Source organism: Echiichthys vipera (genome assembly GCF_963691815.1).
Source record: "Echiichthys vipera genome assembly, chromosome: 8".
NCBI lineage: Eukaryota > Metazoa > Chordata > Actinopteri > Perciformes > Trachinidae > Echiichthys > Echiichthys vipera.
In genome coordinates, this window is record NC_139833.1 from 16,533,820 (window position 1) to 16,558,686 (window position 24,867).

Here is a 24,867-nt window from a genome sequence, read left to right on the forward strand (position 1 = left end):
TCTATGTGTAGAAGAATGTGCTGCCTGACCGTCTGAACCAGACACTGTCCTTCTACAGTAAAAACGCTTGTCAAGGCCTCTGCTGAACCTGGCTCTGTCTGTCTCAGAGGAAAAAGGGAGGGAGGTTCTGTGATTGTGTGTTTTCTGACAGTTTGTGTTGCCTGGCTGCTTGTGTGTGAACTTCTGTCTCTTGTATTTTTTGGTCTCACTTTGTGATGGGGGTTTCTGTGTGTATTTCTAGTGAACCTCTGGGATATATAAGAGCCAAAAATACAAAAGGAAAAAACACAAGTCATCAACATCAAAACAAGTAGTTCCCGTAAATAATGGCTGCATTTCTTATTTGCAGCAAGCCATTTAAAACTGGCAGCAGAACAAGGGAGACCCTGTTGGGATTATGTCTTTCATGATATGTTCGGGCTTTGGTGAGCAGAAAAATCAGTCAGGTCTGAAGTAGATTGTGGTTTCTGATAATCACCGGCCTAATGAATCTACAAATCTACTCGGCGCACTCGATTGAGCCCCTTTTTCTAACTGTGCCAAAAAGGAAATTCACTGCAATTTGGTCTTCGACTAGGAATTCTTCAGACAGTTGTTTCCGTCCCACATTCTGACCGTGTTGTATGCATGCATCTCTAGGCTAAAGGCTTTGAGCTGAATTACTTGGAGAAAGTCCCGGAGGTGAAAGACACGGTTCATAAGCAGTCCCTGCTGCACCACGCCTGCACCATTGTGGTGGAGAAGTTTCCAGACAGCACTGACCTCTACTCTGAGATAGGAGCCATCACCCGCTTGACCAAGGTTTTTTTACTTTTTAAAAGCCCATCTATAATTTGTCCACAGTATCAGTTTGTTACTAATAGCATTAAATGCAAATGTCATAACCACTGAAGAGAGTTCTCAGCAACCCTGTGATGGTGTTGTCAGGTGGACTTTGACCAGCTTCAAGACAATCTGGCCCAGATGGAGCGAAGGTGCAAAGCATCATGGGATCACCTCAAGGTCATTGCGAAACATGAGATGAAACCAGCGTTGAAACAAAAAGTGTCTGACTTTCTCAAAGACTGTGCAGAAAGAATCATTATTCTGAAGATTGTACATCGAAGAATACTCAACAGGTATGTTCAGGTGTAGATCAAATATAGAATTAGATGAAATATTTCACATATTCTATCTATGTCTGTTTCAATGGCATTCACAACCATTTTTGTTCATCCTTGGTGACTTCCCTTACCTTTCAAAGCATGTTTAAATTTTTGTTTCCACTGAAGGATCTCTGTACAGTGATGTGATGTTTCTCTGCACATCTCCAGGTTCCATGCCTTTCTGCTGTTCCTGGGCCACCCGATTTATGCGGTACGTGAGGTCAGCATTCATCGCTTTAGCAAGATCCTGAGTGAATTTGCCCTGGAGTATCGTACAACAAGGGAGCGCGTGCTACAACAGAAACAGAAGAGGGCCAACCACAGAGAGAGGAACAAGACCAGGGGAAAAATGATAACAGATGTAAGTGCTCCTCACCACGAGCAAGGGTCACTCATACACTTTCTCCATTTCCTGATCCCCGTATTTGTTTAGTTTGTACTTTGTCAATTCTATGAGACAATATGAGCGATCCCTAGACACTGGTTATGACCCTAATCTGGTTAAAGCACCAACAAGGCCATTTCTGACAGATGCTTCATACATTTGTAATGACATCAGCATAGTTCCTCGGTATTCACATGTATAGGTTACTGTAACAATAATCAGTGAGTTGTTTTTAGTGTATCTCATTCTGTATCTGTAGAAGGCTAAGAAAGGCCAGAGCAAACACCTCCCTGCATGATTAAAATCCCTTAAACCCTGAGGAGTCGGCTGCTCGGAGTGGACTCCACAGCCAGCTTTGGCAGGGGCCCCCCGCTCTTCAAAGGGACCCTAATTCAATCACTGTGTGAAAATCCAAACCTTTGGATGTCCCTGAAGGAGGAATAACAAGGCCCACACCTTAACCACACTCTTACAAAGATATCCAGTCAAATCTGCTCCTCTGTTCCATAGCTTGTATATATCTGCAACGTCTTTGATGGTACTGGGGGATGAGGATCTCATGGCAATTTTGATGTTTTAAGGAATAGTTTGGCATCATTCACCTTCTTGCTGAGAGTTGGGTGAAAATATCCTCTTATATATTCTCTTCTTTTATTTGCTAGTCTGAAATTACGTTGGAACCAGTAGATGGTTAGCTTAGCCCAGCACAAAGACTGAAGGCAGGGGCAAACAGCTAGCCTTGCTCTGTCCAAAAGGTAACAAATCAGAGTACCAACAAACCCAGGTAACACTTATTGTTTTGTTTTTACAAACAAGATATAACATGTTAACAAATGAGCTTTGGAGTCAGCTGTAACCAAATGTTTTCCTTTGTACAGGTGTTTCTCCCTGTTCCCAGTCTGAATGCTAAGCTAAGCTACCCGCTGCTGGGTCCATATTTACTGTACAGACATAAGAGTGGTATTTATCTTAACACTCAGCAAAAAAAGAGCATTTCCCACATTTTTTAACGATGCCTTTAATGTTTAGGACACAAATCAAGGATTATGACGTGCTTACAACAAGTTATACAACCTTTGAAAAACCAGTTAGATAGCTCTGCACTGTTTTTATCACTCTTAAAAGCCTAAAATAGTTTCCTGAATATCTGTGACTTTGTATATGAAACATTTTCACTCGACACCAGCATTGCACTGTTTACAACACACCTTTTGGCATTCTTTTCTTCCATTTCCTTTCATCTCTGTAGAGTGAGGATGACGGTGAGAGTGAGGTAGGGGGGTGACTTTTGCATGTAAACTTTTTGTTGTTACTAACAGTCGACCAGATTGTGCTGTCGTAACTTTGAACAATAACAGGTGTATTTACGAGTATTAACAAAGGACAAGTCATCAGTTAGACTGAGGTTTTGTGTGTGTGTAACCTAACATGAAGGAGGAATCTTAAAGGTGATGAGTAGTAGAGAAAAGAAGGTGCGCATGATGCTGGCTGGAGTGTCGCAGCTACTTCCTTATTGAAATGTACTCTTGAGCCTGGCATGTCTGCATTGTTGCAAGAAACAGTCAATGGTTGTGTGTGTGTGTGTGTGTGTGTGTGTGTGTGTGTGTGTGTGTGTGTGTGTGTGTGTGTGTGTGTGTGTGTGTGTGTGTGTGTGTGTGTGTGTGTGTGTGTGTGTGTGTGTGTTTGGGGGGTGTATAGAATAAACATATCTTTACATCTGTTTGTTAAACTTTCAACTCTTTGAAATGACTGATTGTTCTTATTTTAGGCTGAAAATTACTGTCACTACTAGTGAAGATTAACCTGAGCAACAAATTTGATATAAAAAAAAAATACTAAAAGCGCCAGCGGTTGGAGCAGAGTTTCCCCATCTCCTACCATTAGAATGTCAGATATTTTAATCCTGTGTCCTCCCCCTTTCAGAGTGGTAAATTTGGCAGCGGCCCATCAGACGCACAGGAGAGCCAGCCTCAGGGTATCCAGTATGCTGAAGATGCAGCTGAACATGAGAACATGAAGGCCGTACTTCAGAGTAGTCTTCAGTGCGACGAGAGCGCAACGTCTGCCGTGCCAGGCCTCCGTACACGCACCAGAGCCAGCAGCACCAGAGGTCAGTCTCATAAACATGTCATACTGTTCCATCCCTCACATAGCTTTTAAATTAACATCATCACCATCCATCCAGTACACTGAGATTCTGCATTCCTCTGTGTCCATAACTGCTCCAGGAGCACAGCACAAGCGTTTCAGTTTTACTGAAGTGACCCTACCCGAAAGCTTTAAGCTGATCTTACAATAGGTCTGGTATTTTTATTCATGATAGTAGCATTACTTACAGCTTACATTGAGTATACACTGATTGTAAGATAGCACAACTAAACAGTCTTAGTTTGTCCTTGGACCGCTGTATCAATGCAACATAATTCAGATAGATGGGGTGGAAAGAAAGCACAAGAAAATGAATTTGTTGACTAAAACAATGCAAGTTTTATTACAAAGAGTAATATCAGTTATACGCGGGAGCTAGAAACTCAGTTTTATTCCCTATAAAAATGAGGCTATTATATATTGATTATTCATATCATTGTCTTTTATATGTATGATATGGCACAAATGAAGGAAAAGGAGGTCCAAGACACTACATGTACTTAAACTTTGATAAAAAGTAATATATGAAGCTTCGATGAACTTTAGTGGTGCTTGATTGAATATCTGCTGTGGCTATACCACTGCTATACTAGCATGTTTTGTTAAATAACCAAGGCACTTCAACAAAAACCTTTATTTTGTGAAAAAAAAACAGTGAGCAGAATTAGAGAACAGTAACCACTGTGTCAGAAGAGAAGATTTAAACAATGTTTTCTTAGGGTGTAGAGGCCACAGCTTTGAATGACTTTAGCACATCTGCGCCCACAGGACATCACTAGTTCTCTGGTTTGATCTTGGTCCATTCTTCTTCAGTCTCTTCCACAGTTCGGTAACTGTAGTGGGTTTCTTAGCCATCTTTGCCAAGGAAAAAAGTCATAGTATAGTATGTCAAAGAAGTCCTAAAAAAGGCATAGTATAGTATGTCGTAAAAAGTCAGTCATAAAAAAGTCATAGTATGTCATCAAAAAGGTAATTTATCTATATATGTTGCTTTCTTATCCACCTTACGGTTTTAGGGCGTGTTCCCCCATGGTGCTCTGCCAGCGATGATCCATTGAACTGCACAGATGATACAGCCGATGAGATCATGGAGAGGATTGTGAGGTCAGCCACTCAGGGGCCCAGCCAGCGGACGCAACCTCGAGAGAGGAGGCGATCCCGAGCCAACCGAAAATCACGTGAGCCATATCAACCACTGAGTCACATAATTAATAATCATGCAGAGATGCAACCAGCTTTATTTGCAAACACAGTAAAAGTAATACACTTTTTTTCCTGTTTGCACAGTAAGGAGGACACTGAAGAATGGTTTGACAACAGAGGAGGCAAATGCTCTCGGCTTGTCCAGTGGTTCAGAGATGCAGGTGTGAGCTGGACATAAGCACGCCGGGAATCCCTTTCACTGCCCCTCCAATGCCTGCATCCCACCTGGCAACCCACTCCACTCTGGCTTGTCACTAAAATCCCCCACATCCAGCTTCGATGAGTTGACCTCATCTATATGCGTTTGGTTCACATAGGCTTGACACAAGTGCTTCCTGAAGAGAGTGGGTTTTTATTCATGTACTGACAGGCAGAGAGCGCAGAAATAGAGCACTACATTCAAACCACTAAGCTTTGCTGTTGCTGGAGAAACATTGATGACGTGCACTCACAAGGCTTACTCACAATCATTCGATGTGAAATTGCATCGAAAGCACCGGCACAACGGTGTGTTTTATAAGGCGGAGGGCATCGAAAGAGTTGGCAGTGCGTGTGCTTTAATCTCAGTGGCCTTGGCTGAATCCAAAGGGCAAGAAGTGTGGTACTAAACCCTGCGCTGCTTGGGTTTAGAGTCAGCCCTGCAGCTTTAGAGACAATTTGAAAGACATTTCATCTGTTGAATAGATGGCTTTGTCCAGAGGGTTATTCTGTTATATACTACTGTGGTAGTTTTGTGTTTCTTTTCATTTTGCTCAAGAAGGTGCTCATATAAGGAACAATTGCACTGGATGTAAAAGTTGGGTATCAATGGAATGTGAAATCCTTGACACTGATGAACCACTGACATCTGAAAATATCCTCAACAGTTTAACCAGCAAATCAACAGTAGCACAGTTTTTAATTAAGTCTAATCAAAGTGGACACAGCGAAGACAGATGAGCATTTAAGGCTCAGTCAAATGTCTGTTAGTTGACTGGATGAGAAGGAATTTGCCAGAGAAACATCTTTTTAAAGGTCACAGTCGACAGTTCAGTTACTGTAGGTGAGACTGGTGATACCACTAGTGTCCGATGGATGCTCATCAACATTTTTAGCTTTTACAAATGTAGATAAGTCGTGAGCTATGGACAGTTGAAGACGGTTTAAGGAAGGCAGGCGCAGTGTTACATGTGAGCAATCTTCACATACTTATGTAGTTTTATTTTCTAGAAACTATGAGCTGCACATCTCAGTGCCTTTCAGAGAGTTATTTATTAAAACGTTTTCAGGGACATATAATCAAGAAAATGTTACTACAGATGTGCAGTCTGTGAGGGGAGAGAGGATAATACTGCAGTGTACATCGTTCACGAGCTGTGATTTATTTTTAACCAGTGTTTTTAAACTTCTCCTGGCAATTATTATTTTTCCCATGTTATGTCTCGGATCAAATAGTATTTGATGAAGACAGCTTTAGAGTATTTATGACTTAGCAACTTAGGACTTGGTCATGCACATTAGCTGTATCCTGTTGCCTTACTGTAAAATATGGACATTGGCATTGTTCCACTCTGGTCGAGATCTCGGTAAAAAAAAATAGACCAGGCCAAAATTAATTATGTAGTTCAACTGGCATCACTGGAGATTCAATTTGTTTCATTCACAGGACATTCATTCCCTAACTATGAATGTGAACATCAGGGGTTACATAATAACTAGTCTCCATTATTTATCTATTTTAAAACATGTAAATCTGTACTGAAGTGAATAAGAAGCCCGCAGTTTAACATTTTGATTATATAGGTCTGTTTTTGAACTATTCGTGAACTCTTTGTGCTATTAATTTGGAATGGCCTTGGCTAAATTTACAATAATTTCAGTTTATATCATAGCAAGGTAAATCCATCCACTAGCAGATTTTCACTGTGATGGAAACATAGCCATTGAATGAAACTAGCGCAAACCTCATGATAAAGCTACATAAAACCACACCAGCAGTAAGATTTTTTGTTTGTTTTTTTGTTTAGAATGAACTGAAAACTATTCAGCACCTTAGACTCAATGTGTAGCATGCAACTTAGTAGTTATGGGAGGAATAGCTCATCGTGTTACCCAGATTGTACTGTTTTTGTCGAAAACAAGACAGAATAGATGTGTAAAGTAATAAAAGGGGGAATGCTGTAAAATTATGTAAATGTCATGACAATGTCTTTGTTGTTGTTTTGCTCCATGTGTAGAATAGTGTATCATAGACTAAAAGCAGTATTATTCTAAATATAATTTAAGTAAACCAAGCCATGCATGGTTTAAAAAGGTGTCACTTTTGCTTGATACAATAGGAGGGTCACTTTGATTCTCTGAGCTGTAGGGTTTGTGTTATTGAACCTTTTTTTAACTTCAGACTGCAAAGTGAACAAATGGGGCAAAGCACTCAGTGATGAAATTTGACAGCTAGTCCTGTGAAATCCCGTAGAAGCCTTTGATTTCATTGCACTCAACATTTTCTCCTTTTAATTTAACATTAGCCCACCACACACGTTGCCGCTTGTGCCATAACATCACTGTGGAACTTGGACACAAGTGCTATACAACCAAGGCTTCTATTACGTCTATGCTCACGGTAAAAACTATGTAACAAATACAATAAAAAGGCTCATTAAAATATTTGTGACTTCTTTTTTTTGTAACTATATCTAATAATTGTGTCGTTTTAGAACATGTCACTTCTAACACGAAGAAAAAGCAAGTAAAAAAAAAACTTAAGCCTCTTTATTTTCAGTCCACACAACCCATGCTTCAAGTCACTTTATGTTCAAGAGCATATAGAGATCGATGACGAGCTCACCAGTACAGCTCATCTGGGGGTTTACACAGAGCCGTCATACAGACCTCATTTGGTCTTGTTTAAAATTCCTATACCTCCACAGGTGTTATGGATCTAAATGTGATTATGGTTTGCTTTTAATAAATTGCAGAGACATAACAATGAACACGACAGCTACCTACAAAAGGAGGGTAAAGGTTGGAAAATACAATTGAGCATCAAAAAAAAAAAAAGCACAAAAAATAAAAATCAGCTGAAACAGTCTCAGCAAATCCAGTGCAACCCAAGACATGTTCTGCTTTATACTAGCCAAAAACTAAAAACAAGGGCACATAATAAGAATTATATAATTTGTATATCCTGATCATAATTCAAATTTATCAATATACATTTTCCCTGAACAATTACTTTTGCACAGTACCTTTGATTTGTATAGATAAATTACAAAATGGAGTATTCCCTTTCCACCAGACATGATTTACTTTGTAAAACCCCTGAATGACTGACAGGCAGAAAGCTCTTATGCTGTTTACATTTTATATTGCTACATTTTTTTTTAACAAAGATTAACAAAGGGATTTTCACTTTTGCATATTTTCTTAGGTTTGTGGTTTGGTGTGCATCTGCACCAATATTGTCAAATTATTACTGAAATAGCACCAAAAGACAAACGCCTGACCATTTAAAGGCCAGGCGTTCATTAAAAGTGTGTTTTAGAAATAGTACATAGCAAATGTGCAGTGCAGTTTAATCATTAACCACAAAGTGATTAGATTTATAAAATGGCAAAGAAGTAAACAACACTAACTGTATGTTACCAGACATAAAGCTGATCCTCAATCAACACAGACCAGTCGGACCTGACAATTTCAAATGCTGACTTGTCTTGGGTCACTGTTAGGAATTAATCTTCTGCAATGGATACAAGTAAACTCAGAGCTGTTGTTGGACACAGTTCCCGGTGACTGTTTGGTACATTTATATTCTTTTAGAGCTGGCTTGAAATACAAATTAAAAAAAAAAAAAGAAGTAGACTACGTCCTTAATGCATACATATGATTCAGGTTGCCTTCCTTTTTAAAAAATAGGTTTCAGTTGGGGAAACAACTGAAGCGTGATGTTTGAGGTGTCTAAAAAGCTTATATAAAAATGTATACCCAAATTATAGCTCCTGTGAGGGAAATATGTAAATGTTTACATTTTTAAAAATACTTTTTTTTTTTAAAACCATAGTTACTCATGAAGTTATTTCAACATATAGCACCAGCTTGTAGATCATGCCAAGCCTTGGGTTTGGTCTAAAGAGCAAATCTGTGCTGCACTAAAATAGTGTAACCCAGACAGCCGTGAGACAAATTGACAAATCTTCAAAGAACTTAAAGTGCCACTCCAGTCCCACTCCAGCTTCCCAGACTTCAGCTATCTAACCCTAACCACAGTACACGTTTCCTATCTAAGACAACTGATGGGGAGCTTCAAGCATTTCCATGAGGAAAGTGTCAATAGGTGTGTCACCGATAAGCTTGAAGAAGAAGAGATGCTCCAAGCACTTCAAGCCAATGGATCGCAGTGCTGGCAGTCGAAGAAGGAGCTTAGCAAACCTGCATGGAGCAAAGAAGACATGATTTAATTCAGTGGTTCAAAACCTTTTTGGTTTGAGGTACCACCACATCCCTGTCGCATAAACTCACCCCTTCATCAATGTCCAATGAATGTGCCAGATGTATATCATATAAAAGTGGAGATTGTTAGCTGTTCCATACAATTAAACTTTCAACATTAAGGTTGGTTTGGTCAGCACTCGTACTACTGGCCTAGGCTACTAATACTTTGAGTGTAGCTGAATATCTCACCCATTTATCCATTACTTTGAGCTTACTATTACAATTAATCCATTACTTTTAGCTATTTCAACCATTCATCCATTACGTTTAGGCATATATATTTTTAAACTTCTGTGCTTGCTTGCCAACTACTTTTCACACACATACTCTTTCCTAACTGCAGCACAGTGTTTAGGTGTTACAGTTGTGTTAATATGTGGTTATATTATTTTAAAGAAAACATAATTTACCCTTGCTTGGGAATTTCTGATTTAGTTTGACAAGATTAAAGATGCACCAATCATGCTTAACTTTGACATTAGACATTGTAAAGTGGACAGAGTGAAAAAAAAAGACTATGTCGATCCTTTGATCGCTAAGAACATTCACCTTCCCTGCTGCTCTGGGTATTTCTGTTTGCAGTAGGCTTCCAATGATGCATAGACCTTTTCTCTAAGGAGCTCCACCTCACCGGTGTTGGAGAGCCCTTTAGCATCTGCAAAAGAATATAGAATATATTTTATCAGGGTTAACAATACATTACATTTTTTTTAAAGTGTTTAATCCTTCCTAGTTAGATATCAGCATTGCATTGCGCAGGTACCTGGGTTGAAGAGGACAATGGCTCGGAGGCAGCCCAGCTCCGTTTTGTCCATTTGCATATCTCTCATTTTATTGACGAGCTCCGTAAGAACCCTAGGTAATGAGACAAGAAAAAAAGGTTACAGAGTGTAAAATACAAAAAGCATAATGCAAAAACTTTGACATCGACACACTCATATTACAAAAGTGTAAGAATTACCTGTCAAATATGGCGCCCACCTCTGCACTCTGAACACTCTCCCTGTGTTAAATAAAACCAGTTATTATACAGACACTACACATATTAGCCAACAGCATTACAATTAGTTGCTATTTATGTTTGATTATGCTAGAAGTTTTAGGTCTCCATAGATGCACCTGTCAAAAATGGCTCCAACTCCTGCGCTGTGTGCATTGTCACGCTGCAGCTCGGAGGCCAGGAGAACTCCATCCTTCAAACCAATGGAGCGATGGGAGAACGAGGCGATGAGGAGCTCATTCCACCCTGACAAATGAATTATCAGCGAAAAACATTTTAGTTGTTCTTAGTGTGACATTACGCTCACAACAAAAAGCCACTTTAAAGGGAAACTCTTTGTATTGTGTAAAATTCACGCCTGAGGTTGGAACCAGTGCCATATACGCATTGTTTTGATTCCAATGTGACTGTATGCTCCATCTCCAATGTGCCCCTGACACATCAGGATGCACTCACACTGTTGCAAAGATTTGCTAGCTACCAGTGTGACAACTTTTTATTGCCAGTAAAAACCCATTGGGACCTCACCAAACACGAAAAGGTACAAGATTACAACATGGAACTAATCGCAGTGCCCATGGAGGCAGTATTTTGCTTTCTGTCTGTGTAGATTTTGTCACAGTGCAAGCGTCTCAGCCGTGCAAAATACAGACAAAACTTTACAGGTGTGCAGTTGAGATCAAAATGAAGGTGTGTGTGTGTGTGTGTGTGTGTGTGTGTGTGTGTGTGTGTGTGTGTGTGTGTGTGTGTGTGTGTGTGTGTGTGTGTGTGTGTGTGTGTGTGTGTGTGTGTGTGTGTGTGTGTGTGTGTGTGTGTGTGTGTGTGTGTGTGTGTGTGTGTGTGTGTGTGTGTGTGGTCCGATCAAGGGCTAGCTTTATCTTTTATTGAATCTGCACAAATATCAACATTCAGGCTATCAACAACATGACCTTAATTTAGAGTTTTCATAGATGTTATCATTCAAGTTGCTTTGTTGTTACTTTCTAGCCTAGATTTGTGGACAAGGACAACCAAAATGTTAACCTCCAGGCTTTAACTAGGTTTTATGTAAATGTGTTCTAACACTTTAGTTATCTTTTGTTTATTTATTCAAATGTGCAAATAAAATGTATAAAGCTGTTCAGCACAGCACTATTTTTAGAAAGCAGTATAACTGCATGAGACTGCTTTACACTGAAAACCTTTTTTAAAAGGCAAGTGTCCTTGGCCTTGTTACTCTTGCCACAATCATAATCTTTCAAATAACTATGTGAATGTGATTATTCCTGAAAAAGAGTGAAACTCCCTCAAATAAATAAAGGTGACCAAAAGGCATCATGGATCTGATCTTTGTGTTCAATGCGCTGATTTAGACGGTGCAGTTTCATACTGATTCATACTGAATTCATGACTGTGGGTGCTCGATTGTACCTGCACGCAGGAGGATGACCTGGTCATCAAGGGGAAGTTCAGAGAAATGAGGGATTCTCTTTGCCCACTCCACCAAGGCAAACAGCTGTTTGTCTGCAGTCTGACAGATGTTGGTAACTGCATCATGGGGCTTGAACCAAACAATAAATCACAATTATTTTATTGCACATCCAACCCAAATACTTCCAGCAATTAAAGAAAGCCTGTACTTAAGAGCATGCTATTAATTAAGTTATTGTATTATACAAATCTACTGATTGCAATGTTATAACCACTCACAGAGTTCCCGGCAGAACCACCATCAGAATGAAGCTCAGTCTTCTGCTCCACAGCTGTCTCTGCCTCTAAAATCTTCTCCACGGGCATCTCCTCATTCACGCCAACACTGAACTCCAACTCTCCTTCGCGCTCTCGGTTCCTCTGACGCTCCTCCTGGACCGCTGCGTCAAACAAAACATAAGGATACGGTGGTTGGGGGGAAGAAAACGTCTAAGATAATGATAAATACTGAAGAATGGAAAATGTTCAATGATAAATGTATGGGTTAAAGAGTGATACTGTGCAAAACACTGTCTCTCTGCAGGGTTTTTGCTGCATTGAGAAAGTCCTTGTTCAAATGATATACTGCCTTTTTGAAATTTAGAGTTTCTTTTAGGGTATGACACGTCATACCCGGAAGAAAACAGCGGCTCTGAGGAAGGCTGGAGTTCAGCCGAAACTGTCAGCTAAGAAAAGGTAAGAGGACATCCTTACCATATAACTAATTTGTCTGACAAGAAGAAACTCTAAATTTCAAAATGGATAAAGAAGACATTAGGAATACAATCGATCGATATACTGCCTTGACGAAAAATGTAATCAAAAGAATACATTTCAAAAGCCTTGCATTCAGTAGATTGCTGTCAATTAAAATTGAAGTGAGGGGCTGGCAGTCTTCTACAGTTAATTCCTCGAGATTTGATTAGGATTTAGGGAGTTGAGAACTGACAATGAAACATATTTTTTCATTTCCATATGTTTTCTAACGTAGAGAATTCACAATAACATAATATCCATCATGAAAAAAGTCAGATGAATGTACTTCTTTCATCAAAAGAAGTATAGTAACTGGCGGGTTGAAGTTAAATGCATGAGTTTGTTATTAACATTCCTTCAGATTAGCTTACATGCATTAGTTTGTTTCACAAGCAGATAGATAGACAAGACAGAATCACAATGCATCTAAAAATCATTTCCCCCCCCCACCCCAACTCAAATGGCAGCATTACTCCTGAGTGGTGCTTACAGCACAATTAAGCACCATGAGGACAACTGAAACTAGCATGTGAAATGTGTTAAAAACGTAAAAAGTAACCAAAAAATGAGACTGATCTCAGTGAGGTGGAAGAACAGTTGTCTGTTGTCTGATCCAATATATTCTGACTTCACTCAATTATATAGAGAGGAAAAATATCTATGGAAGTGTTAAAATCTCTTTAAAAATAGTGAGACTGTAAAATAATGTACCCATCTTACTGGCAGATCGTACACACTTCATGTGACTAAATCTGGAGTCAAAATCTGAGCTGTGCAGACCTAGTAAAGAGGCAACACCTCTCATATGTATCGTATAATGTATGCATTTAAGATACTTAAAACTGACCGCCAGAATGATCTATTTTATCTTTTGCTGCTTCAACACCAATCCACTCCACCAGATTTTAAATACAGTTACACCAGTTAGCTGACTGCCAATTGTACAAAGCAGTCCATCACCACAAGGTACTATACCTCCATTATGTCTGGGTATATTTTCACACATAAATCTGCCAACGATGTCAACGATATTGTTGCATGTCTAACATAACAAGCTAATTCTCTAAGTAACATAAAAATACAGTAGCTTTAAAATTTCAATGTCATACTCATCCAGCCCTCATCTTTTCCATCTTCTTTTATCCACTTTACATGTTTGATCACTATTGAAAGATGGAGAAAGGGTAGAATAGGAGAAAATGAAGAGAAGAGATGGAGAGGGGTTAGTTATATAAACCAGCCCCAATACACTCGTCTCTACCCTTTATCTTATCTAATCTATCTAATCTAGCATCCACCCTCACCTACGCCAAAAATAGTACTAATCCAATTTTACTTAATCAGTTTAATTGGGCTTCCTTTAGCGTAATTAGTTTTTTTAAGAAATATAGTTGATTGCTATATAATGTATATTTTTATCTAAGTACGTCACCTTTGTATAGTTGCATGTAAGACAGCTGGCAACAATATGTGTTCCTTAACCTTCAATAGCCAAATAGGCTCTCAAAATGAACTTAAACCTTTAATGCAACACTGTTCATTGCATACCTTCCCTCTTCATGCCCATGGCCAGGCACTTCTGGTAGCGGCAGTACTGGCAGCGATTGCGCTGGCGTTTGTCGACCAGGCACTCTTTGTTATCTCTGCAGGTATAGCTAAGATCTTTGCGCACAGTTCGTTTGAAGAAACCTTTGCAACCCTCACAGCTGTACACTCCATAGTGCTTGCCTGTAAATTAAACAAATAAAAAAATGGTGAAGTTAGAGGCTGATGTGACGACACACATTTTGTATTTTATTAGCAACAGTGACTGAGATCGGTTTTGTTAAAATGTTGAGGCAACACAGGCAAAAAAGTCCACCACTAGAGGTCTGCAGCTGGTATTTTACTTCTGCTAATTCTGCTGTTAGCGCACTCACCAGAAGAGCGGTCTCCACAGATGACACACATGCGTTTCTGAGACAACATTATTCCGGGACTGTGAGGTGGCATGGGCCTTAAGCCAAATGGAGGCTTGATATCTTCTGAGCTGCTGATTGAGTGCATCCCTGATATGGGTGCTGAAGAAGAGATCTGAACACACAAAGCAAACCAGAAAAAAAGAATAATTAAAACACTGTTACTTCTTTGGTATATTGTATGCCATGTTAAATGACAACACTGCTTTATGCATCGTCCAGATTTGCTTTCTCTTTTGCCCAATCAGTTAGATACTTAGTTGCACTGCAGTTCAAAAACTAACATTTATAGCCTTTCCACCATGCATGCAAACAAACAGCAGATTAATCCCTTAGATAAAAAACAGTTAAGTGCACCATGACATTACATTTCACAGACTTAGTTACCTGACTGTTGCTGATGGGTCCAAATCCCAGAGAGGGTGAGACCACTGGGGAGTTGAGTGAGGGACTGATGACTGAGAAAGGAGAACCCAAGATGTTGGTGGGACTATTGGAGGCTGAACTGTTGGGCTGCTGTGAGGACATGGCTAGTAAACTACCCAGTGGAGAGAATGATGTCCCGTCTGAAGGATATCAGTCTGAGGGTGAAAAAACAGGATACAATTATTTTTATTATTTATTTATATCAAACTTGAAACTAATATTTGCAGTCACTGGCTGCAAGCAGAGTGACAAACATTTCATGAATAAGTCAAATCAACACAATCTTAATTGTCAACTATTTTGATATATATTGATCCTTTAAGTCTTACTGCAAGCAAAACTGCCCATCAGCGTCTGGCTCAGATGAATTACTGATTTTTCTCTTAGTGATATAATTAAACCTGAATATCTTAGGGTTATGGACTGGTGGTCAGAAATTGATTCTGGTTGTAGCCCCAGTTTCAGGACACAGTGACGTGTACTATCATGTTTTCCCAACAATAACGTTAGCATCAAGCTACCAATCAAACTCATAACCTTAAAAACCATGACATGGATGAATGTATTAATTGACAAACAAAAAGACTAATGTTCTGGGCGAATAATGACTGGAACCACACCACTTACGAGCTAAACGGAATCCCAAAAGCAAAATTATTTGTATTCACTTCAATTTTATTTAATTTAGTGCCAAACAAAAGTATCTCAAGACACTTTACATATAGAGTAGGTCTAGAGCACACTATGACTTATTCATGATTTACTGAGACCCATCAATTCCTCTATGAGCAGCAGAAATCGCCCTATCTATAATAATACTTAAACAACAATATATATTTACATATTTACAGTAGGTATCCAGCAATCTTGTGCACACAGTGGCAACGAAAACCTTCCTTCTTGCAGGCAGGAATTTTACATGATTCGCCCTGTTCCAATGGGTCAAATGAAATGGAAATACGCGGATATTTAGTAGCGTTTTGTGAGTTTAGTTTGAGAGCATTTTATTTAAATTGAATACATCATAAAAGTACAGCAACATTTGCTCACATTAATCGACATTTTATAGCGTTAAATTAGCTGGCCCCCGTTTGCATCGCAGTAAGTTAACGTTACACGTTTGCTAAATGCTGCTAACGATACGCAGTAACGTTTACGTTGACATTTCCGTGACAATGAGAACGGCATTAGTTAAATACACACCGTAAACAGGAGTATTTGGGTATTTTCATGAATACATATTAGTAAAGTGTATCACTGACCGTAATACATAACATAGATCACTGTTAATGCCCTACGTTTTCTTCCACCGTTAGCCAGCTAAGCCCCTGGCGACAGCTAACATTAGCTTCGGATGCCAAACGTCTGGCCGATATTGCATTCTGCTACGTCTCCTAAAACTAAGATATAAACATACCTCGTTAATCATCAAGAAATTTGAAGCTTGACGACTCGACGGTCACGGAGCCACTTCAATAAATCAGCACAAACAGCGCAATGTTTTTCTAGCTAAGCTACGATTAGCTTCGTTAGCTGCATTTAACTTAGCTAACGGCGCTAACGTTAGCTTCATGCACGGTTCAGGGTTAGTCTGGAGAAGCAGTTGATGACAAAACAAACCCGTGGTCGTTTTCGAAGGTTGGGATTACTTACCAGACACACCTTCGACGCATTGTTAAATACCAGCTTCACTATTATACTTGTTGTTATCAGACCAGCGCCAGACAACGCCGACACTCAGATCCAGTTTACTTCAACTTGACGCTGTTGTTGTTTACAGGCCATGGTGGCTCAGTGCCAGTACTCCTTGAGCCAAAATGTCTCATGGGACCACCCATAACAGCCCTGTCATATGATCCTCCTGCAGCATGTGTTCACTTTGATTTATCATTTAATCAGGCTGATGTTCGTTTTAATGAATCGTTTCATGATCTTAATGCTACATTTTAGTATTGACATGGAATTTATGATAAATAATTCATGGAACTATATATTATTGAAATTGAGTAAAATGACCTTCGACAAAGTAAACCCATACAAAACCATCGAGCATTGACATACAAGGATATGTCACTGACACATTCAGGGGGAAGTAATAATAAAATGATGGCACACAGAAACACAAGATTCCTACCTGGACTTGAACTAAGCAAACTCTTGGGACAGCCACACCTACAAGAAGTGCTGGAATGTGTTTTTTGTCTTTGACAGGTGAGGAATATACAGTATTGCAAAACGTTTTCATGCTCCACTATAGAGTTTCACCATCTGAGATATTTAACACAGTGTTCTGCATCTTTTGTGCTCATTTTAAATGTTCTTATATTAACCAGTATTTAATTTTTTTTTCATTTTGTCCTCTTAAAATATTCATTTTGTCATCATAGTACAACCAGTATGTAAAAACATTATCTAGGTCTGCCCTAAATAAGACGCAAAAGGTAATATTTCCAGTAAACAGGATACTCAGACCCCAGTATCAAAATCCTGTTTTTCTTTTCAGATTGATTTGTTTTAATTTTCCCAAACTTAAGTAGATTAATTTGATATTTGAATAAAGTTTGTTTTTTTTATTTAAAAAGTCCCTTTTTCCTATACACATAAAGGGATGGATGGGGTTCTCAGTGTAGTTAACATGGAATCTTGAACCACCAACCGTATGATTAATTAGCAATTTTTCACCAATTGAGATACTTTAGATGATAAAATAAGGGTAAGGCCTAACCCTTTGTCTTCAACATAGTACAGGGGCGGGGAGACATAGGAAAGTAGTTTACAATTTTCAACATGCTTTCAACAACTTGCTCACCTTGTTCTTGACCAACCACGTCACTGATGGGCAAGATCACGATCTGTATGAGGATGAGTGATTTTTTACATAACCTGGCTGGGTCATTGATTTTAATCTTATCTGGAGCACTGCAATTATTTTTAATTTTCGATGCAACCTGTTAACAAATAATGACGAAAATTACACAAAAATGTGTCCACTGTTGATTGCTTTATTAAATGTAATCGTTTTTTTGGAGCAGTTCATCTTAACAAACCAGGATGCATCATGATCATGTCGTACAGAGAAAGAATCCTGAAAAACTGCTTTGTCTGTGGTTACCCCTGAAGAGGTGTCTCGTAACAAGCCAAGTGGCATTCTTATTACAAACACAGTGCTGCTAACAGCTGCTCATGTTAGACAGCAACAGGTCATAGCAGAACGTTTGCTTAATTATTATTCACTTTTTTTGTGTTTCGTTTTGCTGTTTGCCATGACCATGGCTGAAAAGGGATTGATCGTGATGAAAGGGACTCAAACTTTATATCTGCTTTTTATCTCAGGTTTGAAACCTACCTGCTTGTTTTCCTCATATCATATTTATAAATGTATGATGCAAATGCACACATGTGGTTGGCTATTTGTGAAGACAATAATGTTTTTGTTATTATTGTTGTATAGTCAAGCTGTTCTAACATGCTACCTGTAATTTCACAGGATTTTTCTCCTTTGCACTGGGGTCTTCAGATTTTCACATTATTGAAAAGTCTAAGAACTATACAGAAGCAAAGGACTATTGCAGGCATATGTACACTGATTTAGCTACAATTCACAACTCAACTGATATGGATAATTTGATCAGTTTAGTTCCAAGTACCATTACCAGGGTCTGGATAGGACTAGAGACTGGGGGTGTGTGGATGTGGCATTGGTCCTGGCCTGATCAAAAGCTGGACTTTTTAAATTGGAAGACAGGAGAACCACAAATAAAAAAGGAAGATGCATGTGCAGCAATGGATCAACACGGCACGTGGCTTGAAACTGACTGTAAAACTAAAAGAAGTTTTGTTTGTCACGGTAAGTAAAATGGCTATATTTCAGATGGCACAAAATTATATTTAACTACAGGACATCTCTAGGTTCTTTGTGTTTAAGATATCAAACCCTTGGACTTGCAGGCAAAACCAGTGCTCTCATTTTTGTAGCTGAGAACAAAAAATGGAGGGACGCTCAGAAGCACTGCAGGGGCTTATCTTCTGATCTCATTAGCATACACTCAGCGGAAGAAAATGAGGCAGTACATAATGTGTCTGGGTCACAATATGTGTGGATTGGCCTCTTTAAAGACCCCTGGAAATGGTCTGATGGGAGCAAGTCATCATTCCGTCACTGGAAACGCAGTCAGCCAAACTACGCTGAAGGTCAGAATTGTACTGTTGCTATTTTAAAAGACGAAGGGGAGTGGAATGATCTGAGATGCAGCGGCAGGCGCAAATTTGTTTGTCGTGGGGGTGAGTTTCTGTGATATATTATGTATATTATATGCTACTGTATATGCTTTCTCTTTCAGCAAAGTGATCTTTATGTTTTATTATATTGTGAAACCTTACACTATATAAAGCTACATCTATAATGTGTCTATTTATTTATTACTTACTCTAACAGCAAGGAAACCAATTCCAACAACCACCACTCCAACAAGTAAACAGGTCCCTACAACACTGACAACAGTTCCGAGCACTTCATCTCAAGAAATGATCGTAACATATCACTTTACTTTTGTTACCAATGAATCCCACATTACTAATGTCACCACAACTACACAAGCAACAACTGCTAATGAACTGACAACACAGAATACTACAAGTACATCAAGTACTGAGCTCAACAATGGAACTACAAAAACTGTGACAGCAACACAGAAACCTCCCACAACACCTGTACAAGTCACTACAGACGGTGTCTCTACATTAACAACACTGATCAGGACTTCAGCCCAGCAGACAACTACGCAGTCCACAACTCTGGAGCCCACTCCAGGTATGTTTCAAATTATTATGTGCCTTTGTATTCATAAGCATGATGAATGAAATGCTATTTTTCCTGTTTTTCTCTTTGTTGTCTTCACTAAAGGAAACCTGATACTAATCCAGGAAAATATGACATGGAATGAAGCTATGAGTTACTGCAGGGAGCACCATATTGACCTTGTCCACATTACCACCGAAGAAATTCAGGGGAAGGTGGCTGAAATGGCAAAGAATGCCACATCACCCCATGTTTGGCTAGGTCTGCGGTATACTTGTAAATTTAACTTTTGGTTCTGGACTAAGTCAACTCCTGAATGTTACCAGAACTGGGCCCCCGGACAAGGATCTGAAAGGACCTATGACTGTGGTGTTACAGGTGCCATTGAGGCCACTGGGAGGCAGCAGTGGGTAGGCTTAGTTGAGACAGAAAGACTGAATTTCATCTGCGCAGCATGCACTGGATGAGTATGAAAGGTCCAGAGTCACTTCAGATGACACTGTTGTTGTTGCACATTTCATAATGTTGTATGGACAAACTACATTGCTTTAGTTTTTACAAGATGTTATTGATCCAACATTAAATGCAATGATTTTGACAATGTTATCGACAAGTTTGGACTCTGATGGTCTTCATCAATGTTTTAATGTGATCACCTATGACGTCCTACTTCCACCTTTGTTGATATACAGCTGCCTTCTCTTTTGTTGAGATTGAATTTCATTAAATATAAAAACCGCATGTGTTGTGTAGGCGTGCACATTCACAGTCATGGGCAGCAAGAGTAATGTGAGAACATTGATCTGCACTATGCCTTTCACTCAGGGGTTACTATTTGCATGTTGACCCCCTGAGTTGGGCCCCAAGATTGTCTTTTTTAGACCACCAGAGTGTGGCCCCGATCCAGACTGCCTGCTGCCCTCACTGACCTGACCTTCACTAGCGGCCACATGGAAGACAGAGCTCACAGACACTCACCTTCCTGTCTGCACCCTTGAGCATCTATGGGAACTGGAAATGGTACATTTTCATTGAATCTAAAACTGTATGGCAAAAATGTAACAGTGACTAGGCTGTTTTCCCTGTTATCGGTTGCTCTATAGAGCCAATATTTGAAGAAACATCACGTGTTGCCTGAGTACTTTTTTTAAACTTTAATTTTCTTCACAACACAGTACAAATGTCCTTCCCTTTTTACAATAAATGTCTCCAGATACATTGACATAGACAAAACTTTTGGAAAACAAATCGTGATTATAGGCGCATACTAAAGTGAGTCTTTAAACCACATACTGATAATAAAGTTATATGTACCCAAATCCCAATATGCCACTTTTTTGGAAAGAAGTGTTAACACTTTTAATATTATCCAGTAATAAGGATAGCACTTAGACAGTTCCATCTGTGTAAAAGTATGTTTTCATCATTTAATTAAATAACCCCATAACCACTGAATACCAGTACGTATATCTTGTAATCCACCACTACATTTTGATAATCCGCTTTGCATCAACAATGAGAGTCTTGTCACTTGTCAATTACTACGGACCATTACACATGAGTGTGTCATAGCTCGGTTGCTCCCTGAATCAGTGAGCCTCCCATCAGTTCAATGTTAATGTCTCATTGGGTCCAGTCAGTCAGTCTCTGGACTACCCCCTCACCTCCTTTTCTCACCCTCATCTCCTCTTGTGTGCTGTCCAGCTGGCTCTGACCTCCGACCCTTTCACCCTCACTCCTGACCCCTAAGGACATTCCCACGCCACACCCTTTTGTGTACATCTCTCCATGGAAACCCAGTGGTCACTCCCTCTGCATTTTTAAAGATTATGGTGATATACATAATTCACTTTCACTGCGATCAGTGTATTGCAACCTAATTTGGCCTAATCCAATTTCAAGTATGGAGTGCTACAAAAATGAAACATATATATTTAGAGTCTACATGAAAATCCTCCAAATATAATAAATCAAATATGTCGGTTTATCAGATAAATATCAACCTCACTAAGTACGCTACAGAATATACGTATAATTAAAAGATTAAATGCAGCAACTAAATGCTGCTGCCTGAGGGATTCAAAAACATGAAACATTCAACGTTTTTTTTCTATAACTGTGTCATTATAGGTATTTATTCTAAAATTTTTGAAGTTGAAACCTTAAAGATTAGTCAAAATATTAGTTTTTAACTAATACATCGCTCTACCCGTCATGCGCACTTGTGTCCTTCCCTCTTTTCTTTCTTTTCTGAGTGTGCACCCCTCCGTAGATCCCTCCCTTCCTTTCCCTCTGTGACTTTCACAGTTAATTGTAGAAAAAGAGATTTTCTCCATTGAGGCCGGGTCTCTTAGGTAACCCCACTCCTGCATGAAATGAGATGGATAGAGGGGAAGAGATAGAGAGGGGGACATGGACAGGCAAACTGAACAAGCAGCGGGTGAGGACGGATGCAGAGGAGAGGGAACTTTACAATATTAAAAAGTTAGAAATAATAAGAGTTTAATATTTCATATGTATAGGGATGATAATGAATAGCTGCTTCTCTGGGACCTCTATCACTTTATTATTGATGGCACATGATGTAAGTATTAAAATAGTATACTTTTAAATTGTTAGTTCAACCTATTTCACTAATATGCCAGTTAACAGAAAAGAAATGAAGTGAACTGTTAGATGAACTGTACATTTTACAAAGGCAGTTAGTGGTGCCACCTTATGGAGCATGTAATCTTTTTTAACAACTATTTTTTTATTAGATCTTTGAGTGTGTGGTCTGCTTTCTTTTGACAATTCATTCATTCTTTGAAAAATGTCCCTTGTACATTTTATGACAGACATGTCTGCATGTTTCAATTAATCTCCTATGATATTTGATCAAACCATCCATCCTCTGCAGGATTTATTCCCAGGACTCAAAGATGCTATTGCTGTTCATACCAAGTTTGACAGGGAATCTGGTGCTGATTGTCCAAACGCAATTCTTGTGTTACTTCTCCTTATCCAGGAGTTGTGGATGGACATCATGCCCCAGGCTCTCATTTTCTTCCTCTTGCTTCTTCCTACTGTGATAACACAGTGATCGACATGGGAATTAAATGGAAAGCCATTGATTGGATTTGAATTGTTACGAAAAAAGTTGACTTTGCGGGGCCCATACTGGATTTTAAACTACTTGTTGAAGTTGATTAATATTGGCATCTATAAGGAACTTAAAAGGATACAATTGAAAATAATGATTAATAACAAATTTGACTTTTTAAAGGTAGGCTTTTCAATTCAAAATCTGTTTTCTTAAATCACTTCTTTCTGGTAGGAGGCGGCTGTATCAGTGCACTAACATTTTTCAATTTTCTGTAAATTTCTGAGGAGCTGATTTATTTCTATGTTATCTTGAAGAAAAAAGTAAACTAAACATGGAAAAAATACTTATCTAGTTTGCAGGATAGATGTTTTTTTTAAAGTCAAATTTCTCTTGAAATGTGGTGAGAATCAGATAATTAATGGATGAAGAGAAGATGTGGCCACAGGCCTCATTGTTGTTGATGAAGTGAAACTGAGGCTGACAGAGAGGTTTTCTCCATGGGCCAAATGTGTGTTTGATCGTAACATTACGTACCAATTTTATTATGTGTATAAGTGTCTGTATATGTTAATTGTAACTTTAGATGAGATCTTAAGCTTAATGTTGACTTTACAGTAATGCATATATAATATGAATATATATATATATATATATATATATATATATATATATATATATATATATATATAATACCCTGAAATAAGTTGATAACGATATGTGTGTATAGGCAAAAACTATGTTAGAATTAAATCGAACAATTAATCAATGAATTGAATTGATCAATTAAATCTCCTTATACAAGTGTCTCTACCATCAGAGAAGGTCACACTAAGCTAACTTGGAGACTTTAGGGATCAGTACCTCAATCTGGATGAAAACCCTTTTGGTGTATTATCTCAAAAACCTTAACATGCATGTTAATGTGGTCTTCTGTAAGAGCTTTGTTTATAAAGTAAAATATCAATAGAGATGTACAAATCTGATGCATTCACTTGCAGTTTTTAAATGTAAACTTAAAAACAAAGTAAAATATCTGTCCAATTAATGCGCTTAATGTTGATTAAATATATTCTGTTGAAAGAACTGTTTATTGCATCTTACACAAATCTGTTCATGTGGAAAAAAATAAAGTTTCTGACCTTGTCTCTGTCAACATTTGTTCCTCGCTGAGATCACAATGTGATAATAGTTGATAACTGTGTCATTTTACCAGAACAGTTTGGCAGCTTTTAAAATTACTTTGAGCAGATGGTCAGTTCACTGATGAATACACACATGACATTTGTTTTAAATAGATAAGTAAACAGACAGTTACGTGTTAAATAAAAATAAGAGGCTTTAGCCAATATTGATAAGATATATTAAAAAAACATATTCACTAAACTGAAGAAATTGTTAGAAATCGGGCGTTTACAAATATATTTTAGCTCTACTTCATTCTTCTTCACTTCCCCAGAAATCATTCCTGATTGAAATAGGAATGAGTGCTCACTCCAACCCATACAGAAAAAGCCGAGACCAGATTTCTTGTAAATCACATGGTTTTGGGGAAATCTGGCTGACTTGCAGTGACCAATGAGGGAATGGTTACACATTGTGAAATAGAAACAAACACTTTCCATGCTGCAAGCAAAGCAGTAATATAAAATGTACTTTTATAAAAATCAAACGTGTTGCAGTCTGAAATGCATGTCAGTCCACAATGATCTGATCTTTGTAGTTAAACTTGTTTTTTTAGATTAATTTCATAAGAAATCATAATCCCACGTAGAAATGTCGGCCTACATACTGAATATGTTGAACTACTGAAACCAAGTATATTGAGCATCTGTACATGCATCATTATACATGTTACATCTGATTGTGATGATTTTCTCAGTTCATGTATTGCAAGTTAGCACGTTACATGAGACATCACTGAGGAATGATAGGTCTTAGAGTCATCTAAAAAAAAAAGAAAAACAGGGGGAGGGCATCGAGAGATTCAACGATTGAGAAATACAGGGGTGGATGAACAACAAAATCTCAGTTAATGAAAAGCCTGTGT

At 38.6% G+C, this 24,867-nt stretch overlaps 2 protein-coding genes across 6 annotated transcripts in view; one reads left to right on the forward strand and one right to left on the reverse strand.

Moving 5' to 3' along the window:
* Positions 1-7,503, forward strand: part of fhod3b (formin homology 2 domain containing 3b) — a 93,180-nt gene extending 85,677 nt beyond the window's left edge. For 2 of the 4 annotated variants that reach the window (XM_083918721.1, XM_083918723.1), the window contains 7 exons: positions 640-801; positions 928-1,118; positions 1,314-1,506; positions 2,780-2,803; positions 3,454-3,640; positions 4,695-4,856; positions 4,966-7,503. In XM_083918721.1, the coding sequence (XP_083774847.1) occupies positions 640-801; positions 928-1,118; positions 1,314-1,506; positions 2,780-2,803; positions 3,454-3,640; positions 4,695-4,856; positions 4,966-5,048 (1,002 nt within the window). In that variant the 3' untranslated portion in view covers positions 5,049-7,503. The remainder of the gene's footprint in view (positions 1-639; positions 802-927; positions 1,119-1,313; positions 1,507-2,779; positions 2,804-3,453; positions 3,641-4,694; positions 4,857-4,965) is intronic. The other 2 variants (XM_083918724.1, XM_083918722.1) reach the window with 2 other exon arrangements.
* A 111-nt stretch (positions 7,504-7,614) lies between these two features.
* LOC310950748 (retinoic acid receptor RXR-beta-A-like) lies at positions 7,615-16,732 on the reverse strand. Of its 2 annotated transcripts, XM_083918726.1 has the most exons (12): positions 16,591-16,732; positions 14,899-15,092; positions 14,473-14,626; positions 14,102-14,281; positions 13,663-13,716; positions 12,038-12,198; positions 11,759-11,888; positions 10,468-10,594; positions 10,310-10,351; positions 10,112-10,203; positions 9,898-10,003; positions 7,615-9,285 (listed from the first exon to the last, which is right to left on the reverse strand). In XM_083918726.1, the coding sequence occupies exons 2-12, from the start codon at positions 15,037-15,039 to the stop codon at positions 9,138-9,140; spliced, it is 1,335 nt and encodes a 444-aa protein (XP_083774852.1). In that variant the 5' UTR covers positions 15,040-15,092; positions 16,591-16,732; the 3' UTR covers positions 7,615-9,137. The 2 variants fall into 2 exon arrangements, with proteins under 2 accessions (XP_083774852.1, XP_083774853.1); XM_083918727.1 differs by lacking the exon at positions 13,663-13,716.
* Positions 16,733-24,867: the final 8,135 nt, after the last annotated feature.